This window comes from Poecilia latipinna, unplaced genomic scaffold (genome assembly GCF_001443285.1).
Source record: "Poecilia latipinna isolate Pla-1442-1.1 unplaced genomic scaffold, P_latipinna-1.0 Scaffold12, whole genome shotgun sequence".
Lineage (NCBI taxonomy): Eukaryota > Metazoa > Chordata > Actinopteri > Cyprinodontiformes > Poeciliidae > Poecilia > Poecilia latipinna.
In genome coordinates, this window is record NW_015112628.1 from 1,327 (window position 1) to 28,003 (window position 26,677).

Sequence of the window (26,677 nt, forward strand, 5' to 3'; positions counted from 1 at the left end):
CTTATCAAAAAAGCGTAGAAAAATAACTGTGTTCACAAACAGGATAAAGGTTTCATAAAGCTTGCGGTGAGTTTTAAAGAATATCTGTTCAATATGGAGTTATAGAGCTCCACTTTTTCAACTAGTGATTGTCGAATGTTGTCTAAATTCATCAAAAAACGGTTCATAAGCCTTCTTTGCTAACTTTAGCATCATTAGCGGTTAACAGTTAGCCTATCACAATGTTCTTACACTGCTTAGAAATCACTCATCTTCTCTGTCACAGTCTCTTTTTACTGCGCACCCAAAATGTTGACACACAGACAACATAATAATGTTATCACCCCGCTCAGCAAGCTTTTTATTAGTCGACTCTGTGACTGTGTGCATCTCAAGAGCTACGTCCCTTATTACTTCAAATACAGCCAGGGTGTCAAATTTAAAGCTTCAAAAGACACAATTTACTTTGATGATAGAATATAATGAGATTGCAATATTGCAAGACCTTGTTATATACCTATTGTGCAGTGTCAACACCAAAAATCAGTCAAGACATACATCTCAAATTAATGTTTTTTTTTCTGTGAAATAGTAAAGAACAATCCTCCCTACCCAGCAACGTCAACCAAGTTCTCTCTAAGCAAGTTGGGTGCAAAAATAAGAGCTATGATTTTCAGCAAAAGAGCTGTGACTGACAATTCTGTCAGACAGACGACACTTTAAGAGCCACATAAAGACAGTTAGAAAGTCGGCCTTCTATCGCCCGAAGAACATTTCCAGAATTAGAGAACAAATGTCTCAACATCTCATCCATCCGTTTATCTTTAGTCGCATTGATTACTGCAGTTGAGTTAGTTGCTTTCAACCCATAATCACTGGAACATGGACCAACATATTTGATGGTTTTGATGATGGTACTCGACAAAATGTAATGTTTGTTACTGGGTTCTCAATTGGTGTCTGTTTGATGTTTTTATGTCTTTATTTTTGCGATTTTATGATGAAAAGCACTCTGAACCGCCTTATTGCTGAAATGTGCCATGCAAATAAACTTGATTGATTGACTTTATAACTTAGAGTCACTACAAAGTATGGAGAAAGCTGCAACTGTAGAAAATGAAAGAGATTTTGCTGACGCAGTACTCCTTGTTGCTCTAACAGGAGAGGAGAAGCGGCTCTCGTTGGGATTAAAAATACTGCAGTTTGGCCATAAAGTGTGAATCATTTCGCAGCATTTACACTGAGAAACGAGAACGTAATCGTCACCCAAAAGTCAGATGATGTTTGTAACATTCACAGATATGTAATAAACAAAGCCTGACAGATGTGTGCAATGGGAGCATACACCACAGCCCAGGCACCACCTTGTTTTTTCAATCCTTCATTCCTGAATTTGACATATCTATATGTGTATGTGTTTTTACCTTCAGGCAGATTCAGAGTTAAGAACAAATTGCTCATTTCAATAAAGCACATGCATGGAATATATATGAAAGCATGATGCAATTTTGCAGCACTAGGCATAAGTGGGCATAGTAGTAATTAAATAAATGACCACTCTGACCACGAGATGGTGGTAACATGCCTGCATTACACTTCTCGGTATGTATCTAATATGCATGAACAGGCGTCTTGGCTGGGCTCCTGGATCTGTTATCGATTCAGAGGGAAAACGATTGTCCTTATTTCCACTTAAGACCATAAAATATTCATATGATTAAAGTATTTTAAAATGATTTACTGAATTAGGAGGCGGACATGAAATCCCTGGGTGGAAACATGCTTTTATTTGTGAGCAAATGGAATGGAACCCAATGAAATGGAAATAAATCAAAACAAGCTGGAAGATGTCAAGACTCCTGAATCTCCAGAACACCCCTGACCCAAGCTGCTGATAGCTAAAGCAGTTATCACGCCAAGCAACATGAGACAAAACTAGCATGAAGCAGCCTCATTTCCCCCCAGTTTCACAGAGTAGACATGTTCAAAGTTCAGCCATGCAGGAAAACGAGCGTTATTGAATGTAAATGACATGTAATAGCCCCCACGCAGCTGGAAATGTACCTTGTGACATCTCATTTCTCATCCTGCCTTTGTTCAACATTTTGCGTAGGCGGTTTGGTGTGTACAGACAACTCTGATCGATAATGTATTCAGTGGTTGTACGGGGACTCTCTAACACACCAAAGCAAACTTATCCAAAAGTCTGCGTGTGACAAGTTATCCAGCAGGAGCTTGTGCCGCGAAGAGGCTGTCAGCATCACTCAGCCGCGTCAAGCAAAGACACAATGCCTGTCTTCAAGCTTTCTATTACACGTTTAATGTCTATCACTCAGCAAGCGAGCGCCTCAGGCTGTTTTACACGCAGTAAAACATTCCAATAACCCAAAGGTGCTGTGGCTGACTGTCTGCGTGTGTGTTCCTTTCGGCTTTGATGCGAGCAGAAAGTAATCTTCCCCGTCAGAGGTGCCGCAATTTGCAACTCCCAGCATGCTCACCCTCAGGAAGGAATCCAGCGCGCCGTTTTCCATAAATTCAGTGATGATGAGGACAGGGCAGCTCCGTGTCAGGACACCCTCCAGCCGAATTACGTTGGGGTGGTCGAACTGACCCATGATGGAGGCCTCGGCGAGGAAGTCTCGCCTCTGGCGCTCGGTGTAGCCCGCCTTGAGAGTCTTGATCGCCACCACCATCTCCCGGCGGCCGGCCTGCTTGAGGCGGCCGCGGCACACTTCGCCAAATTCACCTGCAGCAAGAGAACAAAGTGGCGGGAGGGAGGGAGGGTGATGTGGGGAGGGGGTTGAGTGAGCAGAGGGAAGGTGTCGGGAAAGAGGGAGTTGGGGGGAAATGCAGGAAGAGGGAGAGTTACTGGTCGGATTTGGGTGTGAAGGAGCTGACTTGAAAGAGTTGAGGGTCGGCTTCAACTGTGGGACACGTTTAGAAAAAAAGAAGAGGAAATCTTAGGGTTGTGGAGGGGGGATTCAAGGATCAAAGATGTTGGGGAGAGAGGGGGTGACTGGTATCGGTCGAGGGTGCAACCTGGGTGTGTTGCAGGGAGACAGAGGATGGGCGAAGTACTTGAGGGTTTTGCATCTAGTGCCTAGCAAGTATGTTTACAGGGAAGTAAGAGAGAGAGAAAGAAAGAAAGAAAACATAGGGATGCATGAAAGTTGGGTGAGCAGGACCAGACTCATCAGGACAAAACATGCTGCTGGAGAGAAATAAAAAGAGAAAAGAAAACAATCTAGAAGGGGGAAAAGTAACAGTCATGTCAGTACTTTCCAGCTTTCAAGGGCACTGTGAATGCTATCCCTTTTTCTCCCAGAGAGGACTTATTCCTCCGAGGCTCTGAGGAATAACAAACTAAAGCCGTCTCTTTCTCCTCCCGAACAAAAGCGGCTGCTGCGCTTACCTGCACCAATTACTTCTTCGATTTTCACACAAGAGATGTCTATCTCTTTGGCAAACTCGTGAACCGCATCGTTGGGGTCCTCATAGGTGAAGGGGTCAATGTACACCTTGACCCCTGGAGAAACTAGGAGGAAAAACAAGAAAGAAAGATCAGAGCCTTGCATGTGTACCGGATAATTGGAGGCGGAACATTGAGAGTGATCGCTGAAAACACAACTGTGGTCAGATTTGAAGTTAAATAAATAAAGTTGATTTCTATATTAGCATTTTGGAGTGAATAGTGTAATGTACTTTGTGAATTTTTATAACGGCTTCTCATTTTTATGTCTGAAACTCTACAAGGTTCCTTATTGACAGGCTAAAGGTAAAATCCAATGAAAGCTGCATTGAGCAATTTTTTTTATTTATTTATTTTTTTTTGGCTTAAAGGTTTACTTCGTGACATAAACCCATTTTCTTAGCATTTTTGTCCTGGAATAAAACTGCCAGCCAATAGGATTTCCGTATCATCATGTTATCAGCACAGGTGGAGTTTTGAAAGAATCCGGGTGAAATCACATGTTCAATAGAATCACTTTTGTTCTTGAGTTACCTCCCCAAAAAACAGTTCCTGTGTTAAAGCATTTCGCTAAAATTGCATTATAGAAACTCCTGGCATGAATAACCTAAAGAATGTTTTTTATTTTGGACCAACCGGAACTTAATGATCAGCAAACAAGGCTTAAACAAACATATCCAGAAATATATTCCCGGAATATATTTGTAATGGAAATGCAGCGTTTGACACTGTTTGAAACCAAGTCTTTTTGGGAACACCCTAAGATACAGACTTTCTACAAAGGTGTGAAGGCACATATGTGCAGAATGCACGACTACAGGATTTGTTGCATGGGAAGACAACAAATAATGGCAGAACTTCCAATAAGAATGAGCACTTGTTTTATCAGAGACTGGTTAATGTTTTTTGTAAGTGAGGCGGAAGCCAATGTTCGAAAGCACATATGCGTTTCGACGACATGCCAAAATCACAGTGCCATCTAGTGGCCTGGCATAACAACTACAGTGGATTGAAGGTGCTTCTTTGGCAGTGCTGTCTAAATGTGGAACTTTTCCCCAATGAACGCATGAAAATACCAGCAGTTTCCACACAGCAGTGGCCAAAGCAGCAATTTTTGAACAACGGCCTTTGACAACAAGGGAACAAGTAGAAGGACGAGCAGTCAAAATGAATTTCCCTGATTGATCCTTGTGACTGTTGGGAGATTGACAAAATCAAATGCAATGCAATGCTCAATGCAGAAAAGATGAGCGTTTCCATTAGCCCCATGTTGTGACAACAGTGAAACATCTTGATTCGGTCCATGTGTGTGGTTGCTTCTTATCATGTGGTTTTACTTCAGCCCAAGAACAAAAAGTGGAACGAAAACATCCTCCAAGAATGTCGTCTTCCTACAATCCAGGAACAACTTGAACACCATGATCTGTTGATTTGCCAGCATGCGGGAGAGCAGCGCGTTATGGAGCATAAGTGAAAACAAAAGATCAGATTGTTAAAATGTTGTGGTAATGACCAAGAAATTCTCCAGATCCGAGAGGAGCTGAGGCCAGAAAACTCATCAACTCCAAACACTCCAAGTTAAGAAAGGGTCACCATCAGTCTGGATTTCACCTACAAGTTGATTCCCAGCCTCTCTGTATGAATTGTGGAAAAATCACATTTCTGACATACATGAATTTCAAAACCTTTAAACTTATGAAATATTTCAGTGGTTTACATCGCAGAATATGTGCTGAAAAATCTAAAAATATAAGTACAACACAATGGTCACACAACAAAATGTTGGATTTTTTTTTTCAGAATTGCTGCAAGGTTTTAAAAACCATCAGTGACTCCTCATACTTGAAATTGGCGAACTGCTGCCATTCGTCAAACAGTGGCAATTGAATTCAGTTTATGCAGCACAAATTCAAAACAGTGTAAATCTGTAGAAAATTTGGGAAGAAATTCCATCAAATCTATTGATACAGACATATGCCAAGTCAGTTACACATATTTCAAATACTTCATTGTTATCAAGATTAGTTCATTAATCTAAATGGTTAAAAGTTTCCATCTAAGGAAACTCAGATTGCATCTAGTCGCTGACTTGCAGCGTTCACTCCTCCTGGACCAACATGTAGCGACAGCAGGCTGTTGCACGCATTGTTGCTTTGGGTATGAATGGTGCTATTTAAATAAACCTGCCATGGCCTGCCTCACATTAAGAGGCCAACATCACTAGTGACAACTTCTCAATGTGGTCACTGAATGCAACACCAGAGCTAACTAATAGAAATAGGTCATTTTTATGGGTTTCATTGTAAAACTGCACAGTCAAAAATGAACAGAAAATGAAGGGGGTTTAATTTTTTAAAGTCATAAATTCACCATGTCATTTATAATTGTCAGTGACAAACTGTATTGTAGTTAGCATGCTAACTTCAAACTAATATACAGTTAGCATGCTAACTTCAACTAAATATGCAGTTAGCATGCTAACTTCGAACTAAATGTACAGTTAGCATGCTAAATGTGTAAATATTTATCCCTATAAATTTAGCTCCATAAATATTTAGTGTGCAGGCTAACTATTTCGTTCTTAGCTAGCTAAATTGTTTTACAAATAATTATTTAGCTTGTGGATTAAATATTTAGAACTGCGACATATAAAAATGCATGAACAACATTGTGAAAATATAACTTTGTACCTCCATTTTTTTTCCCGCTAAATAACCCAAATTATTGCTCTTCATTATTGATTGCATAACTTTACAGTCAGCACTCCATAATTTTCAAATCACAATTTGCAGTTTATTGGTCATTCTCATATTTTTAATCCTTTGTTTTGGTTGTAAACATTAATCTGAACAAATTATAGTGTTTAGTTGATAACTAAACTAGGGGGTAGTTTGTTCAATTTGGCACAGTTGAGGAAAAATCAGAAAAACAATTAAGGCAAAAAAAGAAAAAAAATCAAACAGCAACAATGGAAATGCAGAGGCTGTGTGCATGCTAAAATCTCCTCAGAAATAATGCAGATCAATAAAAACCATTGTTTCACTCTTTGACTTATTTCTTCTTCTCCCAATAATCAATAACCCTCCGGCAGCACATGCATCTAACTCTCTGCTTCATCTGCGAGGTCTGACTTCCTCCGAGCTAACAGGAACATGTCTTCTTTGACTCAAAACAGGTGATTGGATAATTGACCAAATCAGTTGGTTAACTGTACTGGCATGACTACAGCAGCAGAGAGGAGAAGGACACAGAAACTCACTGTACTGCTGCAGTTTCTCGGTGTACTCCAGCTCCGACCCGCTGCGCTGCTTCCTGTAAACAACAAGCACATGAGCAGAGTCACATTCACACAATCAGCTGCGGCTCTTTCCCAGGCGCGGCGAAATCGAGCTAATAAACCGCTCCGACATCAGCCGGGAAGCCAGGCCGAGGAAGAGCGCCGCTGCTTTCTTTTCCTTGGAGCTTAAGAGGCAAGAGTTGCATGGAAGCGCACACCCTTTGAATTCATCTGAAAATTTAATGAGCCTCTTTGTTCAAAGTCTAATTAACACGGCGAAACATGTAGTTCGTGTTGTCAGGGATGGAAAAGGGGAAAAAAATCAAACACTTACTTAAGGCAGACAACAGCGATAACCACCAAGGCAACGACGACCACCAGACCGGCCAAGACTGAGCCTATGATGAGAGTCAGCTGGTCCTGCACCGACTTCTGGGGGTCACCTGGATTGTAAAACACATACGAATAAATACCAGCAGACGGATTAAAGAGCAGCTGGAGCTGGATGTGTAATGGATACCAATTAAGTCGGTCATAAAAGCTATTAAGCCTGAACCTTCATTAGGAAAAGCTATGGCAGCAGACCATCAAGGACAGACAGCAGAGGGAGGGAGGAAAGCGCTCGTACTGTGCAGGTTGGTGCTGAAGTCCATGGGGTTGCTGTAGCGACCGTACCCGGCCACGGTGCGGGCCCTGACCTGCACCACGTAGGGCGTGGCCGCCCGCAGGCCCTCCACGTTGACCGAGCTGTGCTGGGACGTGACGGTGTGAGCCATCGCCTGGCCCTGACCGGAAACAACAAAGAAACATCAAAAGCTGAATGTAACTTTTTATTAAAAATATTATTTTTTTTACATTTTTGTTGAACCAGTCACTATGTCGTGACTGCATGGTATGAAGAAAACATGAGCTCCTCTCCTTTCTCCCAGAGCTTACTGGAAGCAGCCAATCAGAGCCAGGAGGCGTGGCTTAGTGCAGTCAATCATGGCCATGCTCATGCCACTCTGCCTCCCTCTCTCCTCACTTTATGCTACGATGAAGTTAACAGTCTGTCATAAATGCTAATGCTAGTTACCTTGGCCACCACTGACTGCAGATAAACGGTTTTCCTGTAACTTGTTTCTGTGCCGTTAGCTCATTTAGCAGCGGGAACATGAGGTTTGACTGACGGCGCTCCTGGCTCTGATTGGTTGTTTTTGTTCGGGAGCGGTGCATTTCTTCAGACGATGATAGCAGCAAACACAGGAGGTCCCTCTATCAGACTGTGTGCCATAACAGACTGTCATGATATGGTGACAGTTTTAACAGATATATGAAAAAATAGATTCTTTCTAAAAATTGGACCTTTAAAATTTGAAATGCACCAATTTGATAATAACTGTATTAGTCCCAATATTGAAAAAATTCTAGATTGGGTATCGGTGACAATGTCCCTGATCTATAAAGATAGATCTATTCAGACTAATTCTATGCTTTGTTCTGAACGACGTTATGCTTTATTATTTAATTTACATATTTAGAATTCCTAATTGTTCTTTCTGAATCATTTGAAAGAAAGTTTGTTACATTTTCTTTTATATGTTTGACCAAAATAGCCAACCTATTTTTTTATCAGTTCCTTTACTATTTATTTTACATTGGCTGTTCTACTCCTATTAGAACAGCTCCTGAACAAATTTTGTTTTTACATGCTTGACCAACTTCTGAAGCTGTTGGTGGATTTAACTGAGCTATACTGATGCAGAGTTATCAGATTAATTTGTAATTCAGTGCATTTATGTCTATGTTTAAAAAAAAGGGGACATTTTAAGGTAAAAAATTCATTTTCTCTATTGTATTGATCTCAGCTAATACTAATCCTCATATTTGTATCAGAAGTGGAAAAAAATGGCTGAGCACATCTCTAATTAAAACAAAAATCATTTATTGCTTCTTTTTTGGGGTAACTGTAAGGTCATGGTAACGCCACAAAAAGTCAGATTTCTATCACTGAACTGCACACAGTAATCACATTCAATCATATTTTCTAATCTACTGATATTTATTGACACCCTCAAGAGACAAAGTGGAGAAAATTGTAAAAATAACATTTCCGATATTATTTTAGTTTTTTGGCTTTATCATTAATTGAAATGCATCAAGACAACAATAAATCAACATTTTTAATATGATAAAAAAGTTTTTCACAATAAATAAAAGATACGATAAATGCCCACTCCTACTTTCCTCTATTCGCTTATAAAAGAGGATTTTTTTTGGTTCCCTCAAACATTGATAAAATGTGATCATGTCCTGTTCACATGAACCTAATATCTTGCATTATTTCATCTTATTACATAAATGTATACATATATGCATATATGTATACATGTATACCCCTATTGGATGAAGCATAACCCACTTTGTAAGTGCAAAATGATCACTGATCAGAGATAATATGGTTTCATCATAAATTCATCACAAATTTACATTTCTGCTGATGTTATTGACCACAATAAAAGAAAACGGATTTCTGATTAAATTGTATATTATTTTGTATTTAAAGCAGAAATCCAATAACTTCTGTTTTTCGTTAAGTCTTTCTAACAAGAAAATCCAATTACCAAAACTCGCCCCCCCCCCTCGACATCATAAGTGAATTATTCATACTCGTATTCGTTTTGTCTTTTAAAAATGTGACGCATAATTAATTTCAAAATGCCGCTCTGCCTGGACCTGCCACGCTGGTATGTAAAATCCTCCGGTGAAGCTAATCTAATGCAAATTACCCTATGAACACGATAAGAGCCATTTTACTATTTACATCACAGCTCCTGAAATAGAGGTTTAAAAGATGAAGCGATTATGTCAAATCGATGACGTATTATCGGTGATGTTCTCTGTTGCGGGGTTAGCAGTAGCTCTGTGGCCTTAAGGCCGAGCAAACCATCGAACTGGAGCTGCTAACGTGGCTAAAGTTGACCGTTAGCTTGTTTTAGTGCAGCAGCGGGGTCGGAAAGCCTCAGGTTTGACCATCAAAGGTTACAAATTGGCTGCATTATGCCTGCAGGCTGTTCTTAGGGAATTGATTAATGCTAATGATGCAGCAGGCACACATTACCAGCTGCTGACTTTGATTCTGCTGCAATTAAAATGTGCGCCCTCATCCCCGGCCCCCCAGCAGCACGTTCCAATGCTCACTTAGTGTTCAAAACAATCAAGTTGTAGTAAATCTTCATTTAAACATTTAATGTGACACGTGGTGATGTCAGGGCTTTTACCCTCTCCTGGTACTTGATCTCGTAGTCGAGGATGACCCCGTTGGGCTTCTCGGGGGGCAGCCATGACAGGCTGAGGGTGTCTGCAGTGGAGCGCATCAGATGGACTGTTGGCACGGCTGAAGGTGCTGCAGGGAGTCACCAAGAGAGACAGTATATCACTGTGATGTAACTTAAAAGTTGCTAAGAGCTTCTTTCAAAGTTGTAAACACAGATGCAGTGAAAAAATGGCTGTGGACTGAAATCTGATGATTTTCAGCTTAGTCAACCTTAAATGGTTCCAGACTTCTTCTTTTTACATGGTGTTACTACAAGTTACCATGGTAACTTGTAGTAACAAGTTAAAAAACATTTTTTAATAATGTCCTTATGTTTCTCATAATATGAACCATAAAGCTGAAACTTTTATAAAACATATTTTTTCCATGTTTGTTTGAAACTGTCAGTCTGTTGTCACGGTATGGGACAGATAATCTGTGAAAAAAAATAAAAAGGGTTCTCTTCCTGTTACATTTAGTGAAACATGTTCTGGACTGAACATTTATCATACTGGGATAATAAAAAGTCACAACTGTGTTCTGGTGACGCAGGCTTGAAGCATTTAAAACATTTCTGGATCATAATTGTAGCATAATGTCCATGTTTATGTTTCATTAATACAATCCCTGCAGAGAAAATGTTTCTATCTGATTAAAATGGAAAGAGGTTGAAATTTGACTTGGTGCAGAAAGCCGTAAGAGTGTAGCGCAAGGACTTATAGCTGGAAATCCAGGAAGAATACTAATCAACGTAGGAACACACAGCAGAAGATGGATGGACATCTGACAACTGAAAATCTGCTGAAGGAAACGCACAGCAGAAGATAATGAGTGAAGAATTCATGGCTGCTATTAGGAAACGGGAAGTTGATGTTATAGAAGCTGAGCGCAAAATCAACAGAGAAGAACAGAAACGTAAATGACAAAAAAGAGAGAGAGATATACAAAAACGCAGAAAATTCTTGAAACAATCCAATAAATCCATAATGTTAAGTCGCTCCTGTTCTTGTCGGGTTTTTCATCAGTTCCAGTGATCTCATTATTTTAGCACACTCTTTAAGGTAACTCTCCAGGGAATGCTGCCCCGTTAATGAATGCACACCTATGAGGAAACATTATAGGTCAACGTTATTAGGTCACAGCAGCAAAGACATTAGGAGCCACATTAAAAATACTTTGGAATAAAGTCGTGGTTATGATAAAACCCAGATTGATTATTCTTAATCAAATGCTACTAAACAAAACACTAATTTGTTCTCTGATGTTACGACTATGTTCCCTCTGAAAGGATAGTTTAGAAAATGAATAGTTTTAGACATCTGCTGTAAGCCTGATGGGCAATAACTTATAAATGGTGCCATGGTTTGGAATCTACGGTGGCCCAAAAGGGTCAACACAACAGCATAACATCCATTTTAGCATAACAGTGTCAGTAATAATATAGTCAAAGTTTTACTGCGTTTCATTACCTTTTTGCACAGACCTCGGGAGACAGCGTCTACTCAGTCCGCCATCTTGGCCGTCCCTGCAAGTCCTATGTTGTCAACTAACACGCAAGAACCAGCTTTTATTTTAATATTTCACTTTTTGCCAAGCTAACTCGCATATTAGCAAAATATTTAACATTTTACCTTCTGCTTTAGCATAACTTCAGTTTTAGCATAAATTATGTTTTAACATTTTAATATAAGTGCCATGATAGCAAAAGTTCTGCTTTAGCATAATTTACATTTTAGCAAAACTTCTGTTACCTTTTGCTTTAGCATATCTTGTGTTGTGGCTTTTGTTATTGTGGCAACATATATATATATATATATGTGTGTGTGTGTGTGTGTGTGTGTGTATACACACACACACACACGTTGAACTACTTTAAAACAGTTTATTAGACTATAAAGCTATTAAAATGTTCTTCCTTGTACACACGCACACACAAATACAGAGTTCTCTCAAATTTCCACTATTTTATAAACAATTGTTTTCAGTGATAATAAAGAGAGTTTTTTTCGTATGATCGGAAGGCCAAAACGCTTAAAAAGGCATTTGTTTTCCCAGATATCCGGCCACATGTGGACTACTAGGCCTAAATCAGACTTGTGTGTAGGTTTAACTTTGAGTCATGTCTAAATACATTCTAAATGAACCTTGGCTGTTGAAATCGTGTTTATTGTTCAGTGGGAACACCTGGTACTTGGAGCGAACCGAAACAGAAAGATGATAAATGTTCAAACTTTCCCCACCTCAATCCCGATCAGCTTGGGAGAGGAAGTAGATGATTCACCTCTACTGTTCTGCAGCCTATTGATTTGTGACGCCTGACTCAGTTGATAGTCACTGAGCTGGGCTCATATATACTGCAGTGAGGTGATTAAGTGCAGGTTAACTGGGAGAGTAATTGCCGTCTGGGAGAGGCCCCCCTGAACAGTTTGGTTGATGATGATGTTGCATATATTTAAGTGGCGATGTTGGAAGGTGACATTTGTCAAGACGTATGATAAGAAACCTGCTTAGTCTGCCGAGTGCTGACAGTGGGGATATAAAGCAGAATTTATCTGCCTCTTCCTGAGAACTGTCCCAGAAACGCAGAGCTGCAGCCCGGCATTTGTCCAACTGTCACTCTCAATGAGCTTTCCTCCACACTGTTTACTCTCCGTGTTAGAACCTCTGTTGATACCCAACACTCATTAGGAAGCTCATTGACATTGACTGAAAGCGGGATCCTTTAACCAGCCTGTACTACCACGATGCTAAGTGGTATTGATCGGCGCTCCGCCGTGAATCAGGCCGGCGACGGGGTTTTACTCACCGGCCTGGTTGGTGGTGATGTTGACCGTGGAGTAGTTGGGCGAGGACGGGTTCTTCCCGGACACGCCGTTGACGGCCTGGACCTCGAAGCTGTAGCGGGTGTGGGCCTGCAGGTTCCTCACCACCACCTTCCTCTGCCTCATGCCCAGGCGGCGCGGAGCGATGTCCACGTTGTCGTCGCACCGCGTGCAGGGGCTGAGGTCGCGCAGGCACTTCTTGCACACCACGTTGTAGACGAGGTCCCCCCGCCCGCCCGTGTCCATGGGTTCATCCCACTCCAGGGACAAGGAGGTCTCGTTCACGCTGGATATGACGTTGCGAGGGGCCAAGGGGATGGCTGCACAGAAACACACACACACACACACACACACACGTGTGTGGGCACTGGAGAAGGTGGGCAGGCTGTGCTAAAACACACAAGTGAGGGTTTAGTCATCCTCCTGGTGCAGCGCTGACATTATCCTCCCTGGTGGTTAAAGAAACTGTTTTAACAGCTTTATAAAAAGGGAACAATAGGTAGCATGTGAGCAGAAAATAGAGTATAACAGAGGTGGAGTGCAATATTGACATTCTTTAGTGAGAATACACACATAACATGTACAGAAATGTCTTAAAGAGGGTAAAAGGGATCATATTCCACCTCCTTCAGCATCTTTATTTAGCATAAATCCAGACTATTTGGCCCCAGAGGCTGCAGGGAACCACCAGTCAGAGAGACAATGTTTTCTTCTACAACACACTCCAACACACAGAAGGCTATGCAAACACGGTTATAGGCAGTTTCAAAGTAGAGATGCACCGATATGATAATATCTGTAACGGTCCCAATATTGAAAAAAAATTCTAGATCGGGTATCTGTGACAATGTACCTGATCCATATTCAGTTTAAGTCTATGCTTTGTGCTCTGAGCGACATCACGCTTTATTATTTATTTTACATTATATTTAGAATTCATAATTGCCTGTTTCAGTTTCTTTATTTATTTCCATTGTCTGTTAGCCTCCCAAGCTAACTGACTGAACAAATGAAAGTTGTTTTTACAAGTTTGACCAAACTTGTGAAGCTATTTGTATCTAACTGATACTGCACTGCTGTAGAGTTATCAAAAACATTACTTATTCAGTACTTTTATGTCTGTGTTTAAAAATAGAAATGTTTTAAGTCAATTCAGCTGTTTTTCTGCATCTGATCGGTATCGGCCAACGATAAACCTCAGCTATTGGTTGAGGTTTAGCATCGCTGGTTTCCAGGGCTTTATACCTGCTACGTAAAGGCAGGAGGTAAATCTTATGGCGTCTTCATTAGGGCTGGTAGTTTATGCGCAAAAAAACTACTAGCATGATTATTTAGGTTCATTTAGAAATGATAGTTTTGATGAGTTTATAGGAAATCCTTGTTGTTATTGTTGTTGCCTGGTAGTCATGGAGTTTAGGGAGCTAAATAAACTGAAATCCTCAAACCCCTGAGTTCCAATGGGAGTGGTGGATCTCTACTTTAAACAGGCTCCGACAATAACAAAAAAATGGCTTGAAAATAAAGCAACGTTCAACTTTTTTATTTTTTTCTGATGTGATTCATATAAACTGTCATGCTCAAGCATAGCTTGGCTGACCCCTTGTCAGTTTGAAATAGCTAATCTGCTCATGACAGAGAGTTCCTGTTTGTGAGTCAGTGTGACCCAGGGCCATCGTGTTTCTATAAGCAGCGCAGTATTTTCAGAGAGAGAGCGCTTGAAATCAGGATAAAGTGCGATAAGCGCCGAGGAAAGCAACAAAGATCACTTGTGCAAACAGGCTTTTCATCTTATTAAGGTGCTCTGCCTCTCGGCTCCCGGCAGCGGAGCATCCAGCCCGTCTCACTGCAGCCAGAGAGCGAACGGCTCTCTCCACAGAGTCCACCTCCTCAGCTGCCATGCCCTGAGCGGCCATTTCTCTCGCCCCATCCTTTCTAATTAGGCAGACGGAGTTCAGAGTGGAAGCTCCTCTAATTGGACACCCGTCTAAAACACACGCTGAGTCCAAGCTGCCATCCATCGCCTTCTCTTGTGCAATGCGCAGCTTCAAAAACACAAAACGCAGGCGGCCCTGGCACCGGCTCTGACAGACCGCAGAGGCAGGACTGTCAAGCCCGCGCGCGCCCGCATGCGTGTTTGTGTGTGTGTGTCTCTAGTGGAAGGTGGTGGCTGTGTCCCTGCCCGCCTGTCAGCGTGCGCTGGTCAGTGTCACAGTCCACAGTGTTCCTGTGACGAGGATCTGGGGGAGACAGTTGCGGGCCGTGTGTGTGTCATTTAACGTGGCGAAAGGCCCCTGGGGCTCAACTTTAGCAGCTCATGTCGCTCTAAATCAGCACGGCCAGGGAGGGACTGGTGGAACAAGCAGGCCGCGCTGCTGCCAGCAGCACAGCCGCCTGCTTACCGCTAAAGCAAGTCCTTCACATTCAAATGCTGACATTTACAGGCTTTCTGCAGATTTCAACAACTCAAATTTAAGACCTTTTTAAGATGATTATGAGTGACATTTAAGACCTGTATCACCACGGAACAGTACAAAAGAAAATGGCATATTTGATGTAGTAGTAGTGCCAAGCTTATTTGCACAGACTGAATGTAGCATCATTATAGGCAAGCAACAGAAGTGAGCCAGTGGTGAAGACAAACGTCTTCCAGACAACTGGAATAATTTTACACTTCCATGATAAAGGCAAAAACTAATGCATCTGAAATTAACTTAAAAAGCTATTGTATTTTAATTTTAGATACATTAATTTAAGCTAGCCAGTTAGCTTAATTTAAGTTAGATAAATAGCTAATGCATTTCAACTTTAGACAAATTAATTTAACCTTGCTAGTCAGCTAGGTTTCTAAGCTAGGTAGCAAGGTTTTGTTAGAAGCTACTTAGCGGTAGCATCAACCGCCACGAGAATGCAGTGAATGAAGATGTCTGCACATGACTCAAAGGTTTGTCTGACAGAAAAGTCACGAGAGAAAAGCAGTGCGTAGCATACATGATGAAATAATCCTGCCACCACAAAATTTAAGAACTGTGATAAACGTAAGTTGCACCAACTTACATTTTTCTATGGAATTTACGACATTTTAAGGCCTTAATTTTTGATGCATCAATTTAAGAATTTTTTAGGATGCACAGACTCTCTGATTTAGAAGCAAGTTAGAAGTAAGAAGTCAGTTTGGGTTTACCATTTTAGAGCCAAACTGAATTTAAAGTATGGACTGTTTTGAAAGGGTCCACTCTAACATTATTATTAGTAATAATGACAATATTTTCTCACCTTTTATTTGAGTCACATTGTTTTTAACCAGTGTACTTCAGACTACCTTACCTCAAACCATCCGTGAGCAGCTGCTCCTTCATACTTAGACAGATGTAAAGTATTTAGGAGCAAATATGCAAATGCAAATAGTTTGGGAATCAGTCTAACTGATGAAAATGTAGACATTTGTGAGTAAATACTAATTTGGGGGAATTTACTGTATCTTTTTGTGTCAGAGTTCTACATATCATGTGCTGCTTTCAAACTTTTTTTTTTTTTTGGTTGGCTCTTTTCTTCCAGCAACAATGTGACATATACAAAAATGGCGTAAAAAAACATGAGGTGAAGTAACACATCTGTGTACTCATAAACAATTCAAATTTCAGAGAAAAAACACAGGAGCTAAAGTGGATTGTTTCAGAAGGAACTGCAAACACACAACGTTTTACCCAGTAGGTCTAGTTTCTACAGCAAAAATCTCAGCACACTTGAAATAAACAAAACTAACATACAACCAACTTTTCAGCACAATGAAGGAGATTGCTTAAAGTTAAAAATTCCTTAATATAAAAACTACTAGTTCCACTGGCAGATTATTCCACCAGTGGAAATGGGAAATTAATTATAAATGAAATAATCTGCCAGTGGAATATTATCGTTAATATTAGGGATATAATTGACTAAAACAAGCTGCTATGTCTTGCTGGAAATCTATCTGCAAGATTTTATCTTATTTCAAGTGTACTAACTTATGTGTAGTAGAAACTAGACCAAATGCACTTGGTGAGATTTCTTGTTTTTGTTCTTTCAATAACAAAGTTAATGGATTTATTTGTGCTAGCTTGTAGAGAACAAAAACAGACATTATAGCCCAATGTGTACAATCAACAATAGACCCGTTTATTGGTGATCACTGCTATTCAGAATATATTGGCGTTTTCTCTAAAAAAAAAAAATATATATAAATATATATTTTTTTTTTTGAGAAAAAAATATTAAAAACTAACTAACAATAAGTAGAACATTTCTACAGCCCTACACAATAAAACAATGCAACAAAGGCAGATGATGGTTTGCTGGAGCTTCTTGTTTAGAAGTTTTTAAAAAAAACATTTTTGGTTTCCAAGGAAGCGAAGGCAACTGTGGCACGCATTTGGTACACATATGGAAAGCCAAAAAGGATCATAATTTGTCTGCTTTGCACCAGCAGGCCATATCTAATAAATGCTGTGAAATACATCGCTAGGTCTTAACTGATTTAATAAGTTATCCAGTTCGGTTTACTTTGTGGACGAGGACAAATTCACTGAAGAAAAACTTATTTTATAACATTTAATTCTGGGCTTAGCATATGATTTTATTCGAGACGAGGCCTGTAGGGCTCAGTTTTGATTTCACTTATAAAAAGAAAAATATCCGACCTTGCTCTGCTCATAAGCGTCCCATCTCTATCCTTCTCTTTATCTTTCATAGTTTTTATTTATTTTCATAGGGTTTCTGCTTTTTTCTTTTTTTTTAAATGCAATGAATAAATTTGGCATTTGCTTCTCTTTGCTGCTCTGCGATGTTCAGGCAGACCAGTGACCTCAAAACCAGGGAAGTTGCCAAACTGTGATTTATCTGCGCCATTACACTACAGCTAACATGACCCAACAACTAAGTCACAACACAGAATTCAAGTTAATACTTCAGGAGAATTAACTTGGCAAAATGTGAATTTTAAAAAAAAGTTTATATTTTACGGGCCTGAAACTAGATCTGCACTGTATGTGAAACGGTGATTGTCTCATTATCCACTTGTGCAATATCCCAATTACAAAGGACCGCTTGGACGCAATGTTTGGTAGGATATTATATTTCAAGTGGCATGTATGCAAATTCTGCATGCCAATAATATATTTGGCCTGTTGGCTGGATCTGCACCGCCGTCGATGCCAACACTTGTTTAATAATTTCAGTGGCTGAGATTCTAAAGCTCGCTGGGAGCGAGTGATGAAGGAAAAGAAAGAAAAGAGACAGAAGAGTGAAGGGTGGCAATAGCGCCTGACAATATGGTCATGAAAACGTTGAATTCTTCTGATGTTATGCAGCCGCTGCAGAAGCTGAATGTATAATGGCTTTTTGTAAGCTGGGTGACTTTTACTGCAAAGTTTCAGAGAAAACCTTAATGGGTGATTTTTCTGTTAAACGGTTAAACAGTTAATATCCTGCCAGAAGTAGAAAAGACTTTTGGATTTGGATCAGTAAGCTTCAGATATCGGTATCAAATGTGAAAGAAGTGAATGGGTGCATCCCTACTCTAGTTTTTTAATTATTTCTCAATCTGGTGAATACTTGCATTTAGCTATGACGACCTATGTTGTCGTCATCATCATCATCATCATCATCACCACCACCTTTACTAAAGAAACAAGCAGGTCCATATAAAGGTGAGATAAAACCAAGTGCTTATACTCTTTCAACTGAACCTCACTGATGATTGTGAACATTTCTATTCAGATCCAGTCATTTTCTGCGCGGCGGCGCGTCACTCACTGGTGCAGGAGGAGTCCGGCGGGTCGCTGTCGGCGCGGTAGAAGCCGTTCAGGCAGGGACAGATGTTTGCTCCTCGTGAACTGGTGCGGCTGTTGGCCGGGCAGGGAGCGCACGTCCCCTCACCGAATTTGGATTTGAAAGTCCCGGGGATGCAAGCTGGGTGGACGAGAGAGAGAGAGGGGGAGAGAGGGAGAGAGAGAGAGAAACGGGAAAGGACGATAAGAAGCGGGGAAAACAAAACGCCGCTGTCGCTTATCTGGAAGACCAGCAGCTGTCACATCAGGACGCATCCTTCGATGCACCTGCAAAAAAAGCTCAACATTTACAAAAGAAGCATCCGCATCGGCGTGCGCTTAAGCAGAGGGACTTATCTGTGCTTTTTTTTTTTTTTTCTTGCATTTGCTTTTTCATTTTCATCCTCTGTGCTCGGTGACATTAATCTCCCCGAACATATAGTCGCGATGACAGCAAAGTTTCATGTTGAAGATGAGGAGAAGGGGGATAAAGATGAAGACCGACTGCTGACAGGAGATTGCTGTTGTCAGACAAAACAAGGATGGAGAATGCTTGTGTGAGAAAAAAAAAAAAAAAAAAAGGGATCCACCCCGAACCCATCAATCAGTGTCTCCCGGCTCCTCACGGCTCTCCAAAACCGCGCCGCTGAATACAAACGAGGGCCTCGGCGTGCATGCAGAAGACGCTCCATAATAAGCCCATAAATCAATCCAAATGAAGGGACATCAGAACAGACATGAATTAGCTCAGCCGAGTTATGAGGAGAGTATACAAAGTGCGGTAATCTGAGGCGATGTGTCCAAGAGATTAATTTAAATTCCTAAGTGTCGGGCTGAAAGTTGGCTGATATGGAGTCTTAAGGATAAACCGGCGTAAGCCCAGACTAAAGAAGGATTCTGATAAAGGGGATTAGCAGCGAAAGGTCTGGATAGATCTGCCTCGGGAGCCGCTGGTTTTACTGTTCACCACATTCCTAACCGGTGGTGTAAAAGTGGGGGAGTCTGGCAAACATCTGTCCTGTCAGCGTGACTGCTCATAAAACCCAGAGAGAGAGAGAGAAAGAGAGAGAGGAGAGAGTGATTAAGTAGTTAGGCTAAGTGGGCTTTCAGTTTCGGCTCCACCCAAAGTCAAAACAATGGCATGATTAGAGAATCCAACAGCTAACAGCCCCGCTGCGGCGTCACGCAATAAAACTCACAACAGTAACCGAGTTACTGCGAATATGCGCAAAACTAATGCTGAAAAATATAACGCAATTTTGCAATTGCGGTGTTCCCGTTACATAAGAGACGTGAGTAAAATCAGATGTGAATCAGTTTGTTCACACCAGAAGTCATTAAAAACCATCATCCTCCGGCCACTTCCTGTCATCGTCTTCTTCGTCGTTTCTGTCAGCAGTAACATCCGCCTGTCGATTATGTGACACGAAAAAAAAGGTGTTTCTATTGCAGTGTTCTGAAATACACTAATTAAAAAAAAAACATCTTATACTACTGCAGAAACGTTTTCACGAAAAAACTCTTTTCAAAATTGCCGTGTTTCCATTGAGCAAATTTATTTTCGCAACTCCAATTTCCACAATTTTATATTCAAACTACAGGTCAACTTCAGTCCCAACACTTCCAGCTCCAGTTTAGTTCATCTTACAATTTTGTCCCTTTCTACCAGAAACCATACATTGTAACTATTAATTAACAGTTTATTTTTTTCTCTAATTAAGCTACTGCAGAACCTGCAAAAGTAAAATAATATATAATCTAATGACAGCAAAGCTGAATGCATTGAGTATGACACGCAAAAATCTGAGAAAATCAGACGAAATTTCAACATTGAATAAACAGCTAATTTAATTCTTTGAATCTGACAATATTCGAGTCAAACTAGTCCATTCTCATGACTTTTCTTTATGTCAAGTTATAGTCCACATTTCAGGTAATATGTAAGCACAAAAATAGCAAAATTCCTTGTAAATATTTTAAAATTAGCACCACAAAATTTTAGATCTTTAAATTAAAGAACAAAAAAAAAATACTTTTAGCTGTTTGAATATTTTATTTTATGGAACATTAAATTCCTATAGAAAATAGTGTAAAAAAAAAAGCATGTAGTTAACAATCTATTGGCAAAATTACTTGATAAAAATGTGTGCAGCACCATGTTGCCTCTGCCCCACCTGTTGCTGCACACTGAAAATCAGTTAGCTAAAAAATTGCCACTTCACTTTTTTTTCTCACTTAAAACTAACAAATTTCCAAGTTTGGAAATATTTATGATCCCGAAAAGCACAAGATTTCAATAGAGTTGAGAGTTAATCCTAAAGGATTCTGTTTCTGTTTTATCCATCTGCCCGTTGTTTTCTTCTCCTTGTTGGGTCAGAGGGGAGCTGGCGTCTGGCCCCACCGGTTATTGGGGCAGTTATTGGGTTCACCCGGGACAGATCACCAGTTGATCACAGGGCAACACAGAGACACAGGACAACCAACCATGCGCGCACACACACACGCACCTCCAGCCAGCTCAGAGAGACGAGTTAAGCTATCAGCTATGTTTTTGGACAGAGATGAACCGATCCACTTATTCATTTCCAGTACCAATATCTGAGGTTCAGGATCGACTGACACCGATCTGAAAAAGAAAAACTGCTGAACTGACTTAAAATGTTTCTTCTTTTTTTTAAACACAGACATAAATGTACTGAATTACAAACTAATTTTGTAACTCTGCACCAGAACAGCTCACTAAAATACACCAATAGCTTCACAAGTTTGGCTGAACATGTAAAAACAACTATAATTAGTTCAGTCAGTACAATTAGGAGTAGAACAGCTCATTTAAAATAAATAATAAAGAAACTGACAAACACTATAAGTTGACCATCTTGGTCCAATATGTAAAAATAAACTGCAACTTGGAAGCTGGTCATCCCAGCGGTCAAGCACCCACACAGCCCATCAGCAGTCAGACCAGTCAGTGCTGACGAGGAGAAACTGCCCCACAGCCCCCAACCATTAACCCGCCGCAGCGGCTAGAGCGCTAAAGCGCCATGGGAGGAAGGGCAGAGTGCCATCCCGTCTGGTGAGACCGCCCCGGGGAGGCAAAGAGGAAGGGGGGTTCCCACCAGAGCACAGCACAATCCCCACAGCCCACTGCTGGCCCGACGCCCCCCACGGAGCAACAGGCCAGCCACTGACACCGCCAATGGGTTCTTCACACCACCAGTCCCCGCCAAGCGGCCCTGGGCACAGAGGCAGGAACAAAAGAGAGGACTGCACGGGATCCACACAGTGCCCAGCCTCATCACAGCCTCACCCAGGTAGCTACAATGGAGGCCGTAGCTAGAACCTCCCAGAGCTACCAGGAAACACCTGAGAGGAGCCCAGGCAGGAAGTAAGGATATTTTACAGTAGATTAAGAAAAGTTACTTTAAATCGTCGGTTGTCAGTGTGGTGGACAAAATACTCAACTATATCTGAGTAAAAGTTTACTCAAGTTAAAACACTGAAGTACTTAGTTTTGAAAATATTTCAGTATTCATAAGTACACTAGAAGATACATCCCTGTATTGTTTTCCGAGTGCTTTTACAAAACCTTGTAACTTGCTAAAACAACGTACTGACATGTAGAACCACTCTGCTACAAAATGTCTACACCACTTGCAAAAACTTTAAGGGGGTAGTGTTATATATTTTCGAGGCATATAGTGGCATTTTATAGCAGAGTCAAGTAGCTACGTTAACTTCAGTTGTTATAAAAATGCTGCGTACATCAAAAATTATTTAATTTAACGCCTTGAAGTTGGGTCTCTGTCTCTTTAAGAGGCTCCTGTTCTGTGCCTTCAGGAAGTCATCACAACATGACTCCTCTATTGAACCGTAACAACATTTTTACAAACGTTTCAGTGACAATAAACAGCAACAGCGCACTACAGGCTATGCTGAGCTTAAAGGAATGAATCATAAGTTCCCCAAAGAATAAATACTCCAGTAAGGATACTCAAAATTTTTTACTTGGGTATAACAGTCAAGTAATTGCACTTCATCTAGGTTAGAAATATATAAGTATAAAACAGGCCAAAAATAATCAAATGTTGCAAGTTATACAAATGGATCTACAGAGTGACATTTACCGTCCACTTAAGGGCGCTACAAGCTTTGCAGAAGCAAAGTTTCAGTAAAGCTTAGCATAGCATCTCAAGCAAAGCTGAAGCAAAGCTTTGCTACAAGCTTTGCTTCAGCAAGTCAGTTTTTGTTTATATATGTATGACTGTCGCCAGTCTTGTATGTCAAGGTTATGTAAGCTGCAGCAGTGTGCAAAGAGACAGAGGAAGGACACAGACTCGTAGATCCATAACACATGAAATGTCCGGCCATCTCCATTTTGTACCCAAAACTTTGGAAAATGACCAAAACTGCAACGGAACAAAAACGCTCAGCATCCTTGTTTCCTTCTGCATGAAACATAGCCCACCATTATTTCCTTTAGTTTATTTTCCTCTCATTTCTTTCAAGTGTCTGCTGAGTCACTCCACCCCCCCTCTCTCTCTCTCTCTCTCTGTCTTGTTTTAATCCATTAACCTCTTTGGAGGGCACGGTGATTTTCCTGTTTTTGATCCTCCATATCTCCCTCTATTGTCTTTTCCCCTCTCCTCCTCCCTCTATCTCATGCAGCGTTTGGCTCGGAGCGGCCAGACGGAGGTAAGAAATGAAACGTCTGAGTGATTAATGTCAGCGTGGCGGTGTTGGCTCACGTTGGTCTGAATGGTGTTAATGAGCGTGGCCGCCTGTAGATTAACTAACGGGTAGGCCGCCGAGGAAATTACACTTCCTCATCACAAGCTCTGGCTGAGGCCCTGGAGAGCTTTTTATCAGGCTTCGGCGGCAAGCTTTTAACCTTGAGCAGCCAAATGGCAACGAATGAGCTCTCCGGCGCGTCTTCAACACCATTTCTCACGCCCAGGTGAGAGAAGGTTTCGCGTGCGCCGTCTCTGACTTCCTGCCGCCAGTTGCCATTTTCATTCCCCTCCTTTTAGCAGCTGTTTCTGTCCGCGCTTTGGCAATTCACACCTCGCCCCCAGCTTCCCCCCCCCATTCTCCGCCTCTCCCTCCCCAACGCTATCTCTCTTCTCTGGGATTCATCTTCCCGTTCTATTATCTGCGTTTGCCTCGCGAAAATGTATTGGCTCTCGGTTTTGTGCCGTCCGACTATCTTTCTCTCCCTCCTGTCCCGCTTGCACAATATTTGTATGCGGCTCTTCTCTGCAACACCTCATTAATTCATACTCCTCCCCTGCCCCCTCTTCCTTCTTCACCCCCGCATCCCCCTTTTCAGGAGCCACACAATAAATGCGAAGAAGAGGGCACAGGCTGAGGTGACTTGCATTGAGCATACAAAGGAGCTGCAGTTGAACAAAAGTCAGAACGAATAAAAATAAAAGTTAAATACTGTACAGGGCATGGTCCGCTTAGAGCTGCGGTACGTAACTTTTATAAAAAAAATGTTTACATCATGTCTAAAGGTGGAGAGATGACTTACTGTAACAGAAAGAACGTTTATCCGCCATAGCACCATAGCATCTGTGGCTATGCTAACTAGCCTTAGCATCTTCTTCTCTTTTAATTTTACTGGCTGTTGGCAAACAGCTTTTAGTTTACATTACCGCCACTTACTGAAGGGGAGTGTGAGCAAGAATTGAAACCCTAACCTATATTTTACTGAACTGTTGTCATTTTACAAGACACTGAAAAACAAATGCTTAAATGTGATTTGAATTTAAGAGAAGTAACTCAACTAACTTAAATTTCTCTTTTTCTAGTCTGAGCATTCACAACAGGCTCTGGAGTCAGGAAGAAGTTGCAGCATAGCAGAGAGCAAAGAGGTAGAGGGGGTGGGGGATGAGCAGCACTACACAAGATTGTGTTTGACAGCGCTAAGACACGCCTCCTAGCTCTGATTGGCTGTTTCTAGTTAGAACTGGGAGAAGGCAGAGGAGCTTGATTTTTTTTTTTTCACAGATTGTCTCATACCAAACTGTCACAACATAGTGATAGTTTCAACAAATATGCAAAAATGAAAAAAAAACAAAAACACATTTTATATAAGTTACATACTGCAGGTTTATCAAGTATCAATTTTATAATATGACAGTATGATTCCCTGCGCACAGAGAGAGGAGCTCGGTATTTTTTATTTTTTTTGTAAAAATGTGAGTCCACACGACAGGATGTGGCGCCAGAAAGCGCTGTAGCACTCCCAGAGAACGACAGAAACACACAGATCGGCGCCAGGAAGCGGGATAGAGAGAGAGAGAGAGAGAGAGATGGAGCTATGACATCATCGATTAGAAAGAACAAAAATATGACACATGAAAGCGTCATTTTGAAATTTATTCACTCTAATGTTGGTTTTAAAGATGTTTTAAAAACAATCGTTTCTAGTTACGTAAAACTCCAAAACCGTGTGCATGCACAGCCTGAACATTTGCAGACACACTTAAAAGTCTCTTTCTTAGCGGGACCTAAAAGTTAATAATATTTCGTTGCATCATTCCCTCAATTTAAAGCTCTTCCACCCAAAGAAAGTGAGATTTCTTTTCCTCTGTGGATCATAGTGTAATGCAGCGCTGCTCCCTCCCCTACATATTGCTACTCACTTCCAGTCAGCAGGCAGACAGAAGGAAGCTGAATGTTTCCTTCACAAGAAAGGAAAAAAAACCTCTTAGGAAATGTGTCTAGTTTAAAAATCATTAATGATATGGAATCTAAAAGAAACCTACTCACGGCTATTATGAAGCTATTGACATAGTAACACAGCATAAGGTACATTATTTGCGATAAGCACTTAAACTCTACTTATAACATTCAGTAGGTATTTATTCTATTAAATGTATTAATATTAAATAAACACGTTATAGAAAAAGGATTGAAGTAGAAATACACCAGATGTTTGCATTTGTTCCTGAAGGTCACATCCATACCTCAGAAATTAGATTTTTCTATTTATTTACTTAGATCAGTTATGATTACAACAACTATTTCTATTTGCTAAATGCCAGAATAACAAACTCTGAAGTTTTAAGACACTAAGATCACTGAACTTTTTAACTTTGGAACAAAACAAAAGAAGAGGCTGTTATTATCTACGGTGAAAAGAAAGGCTGAAGAGAGGAAGAGCTCAGTGTTCCAAAAGCCAGGTAAAAAAAAAAAAAGAAAAAAAAAGCCAGTGTAAAGTTGGCAAATGCAGTCAGAAACAAAATCCTTCATTTTTGGAGACATGTCCTCTAGTCCAGATGTTTCTCAACCTTGGTTCTCAAGGCCCTCCCTCTGCCCTGCATGTTGTAGATGTTTCCCTACAACATGCTGCAGTTCAGCAAGAGTCTGTTAATGGCCCATCAACTGAAATCAATGTGCTGAAGAAGGGAAGCATCTAAGACATACAGGGTAGCAGGGTGGAAGACACTGCTGCAGTCTGATGCAACTAAACTCTAAGTGTTTGGCTTTAAGGGCCATTGCTACTTTTGGAGGGAAAATGAGGGAAGATTGCACAAGATGAAGAATGTGATAATGTTGTGTGGGTGTTTTGCTGCAGGAGGGACTGGTGCACTTCATAAAGTAAATGGCAACATAATATAAGAACATTATGCGGAAATATTGAAGAGACATTTCAAGACATCAGGCACGAAGTTCAAGCTTTGGCATAAATGGGTCTTTGGAATGAGGACCCTAAGCTGACACTAGATTACTTACAAAGTAACTTAAGGACAATGAAGTTCGTGTTCTGGAGTGGCCATTGAAAAGTTTGTAGGAAGAGCTGAAAAAATGCGTGTGTACAAGGAGGTCTACAAACCCGACCCAGTTCCAGCAGTTCTGTCAGGAGGAATGAGTCAAAGTTCTACTCTGTTGTGAGAAGCTTGTGGAAGAAAACCTACAACATTTGACCCAAGTCAACCCAATTTAAAGGCAAATCTATAAATTGCCAAGGAAATTCATTTTAAACTTCTGATCTTGTCTGTAGATATTTCTAGGTTTTAGGAT

The 26,677-nt window shown here is 40.8% G+C and overlaps 1 protein-coding gene across 3 annotated transcripts in view; it reads right to left on the minus strand.

The window, feature by feature from the left end:
• Positions 1-1,749: 1,749 nt before the first annotated feature.
• The window catches only part of LOC106946160 (ephrin type-B receptor 3-like), a 47,306-nt gene continuing 22,378 nt past the window's right edge, over positions 1,750-26,677 (minus strand). The window contains exons 4-11 of one of the 3 annotated variants that reach the window (XM_015030329.1): positions 18,633-18,788; positions 12,827-13,162; positions 9,986-10,110; positions 7,354-7,510; positions 7,060-7,168; positions 6,708-6,760; positions 3,392-3,514; positions 1,750-2,725 (exon numbers count right to left, since the gene is read on the minus strand). In XM_015030329.1, coding sequence (XP_014885815.1) covers positions 2,328-2,725; positions 3,392-3,514; positions 6,708-6,760; positions 7,060-7,168; positions 7,354-7,510; positions 9,986-10,110; positions 12,827-13,162; positions 18,633-18,788 — 1,457 coding nt within the window. In that variant the 3' untranslated portion in view covers positions 1,750-2,327. The other 2 variants (XM_015030343.1, XM_015030334.1) reach the window with 2 other exon arrangements.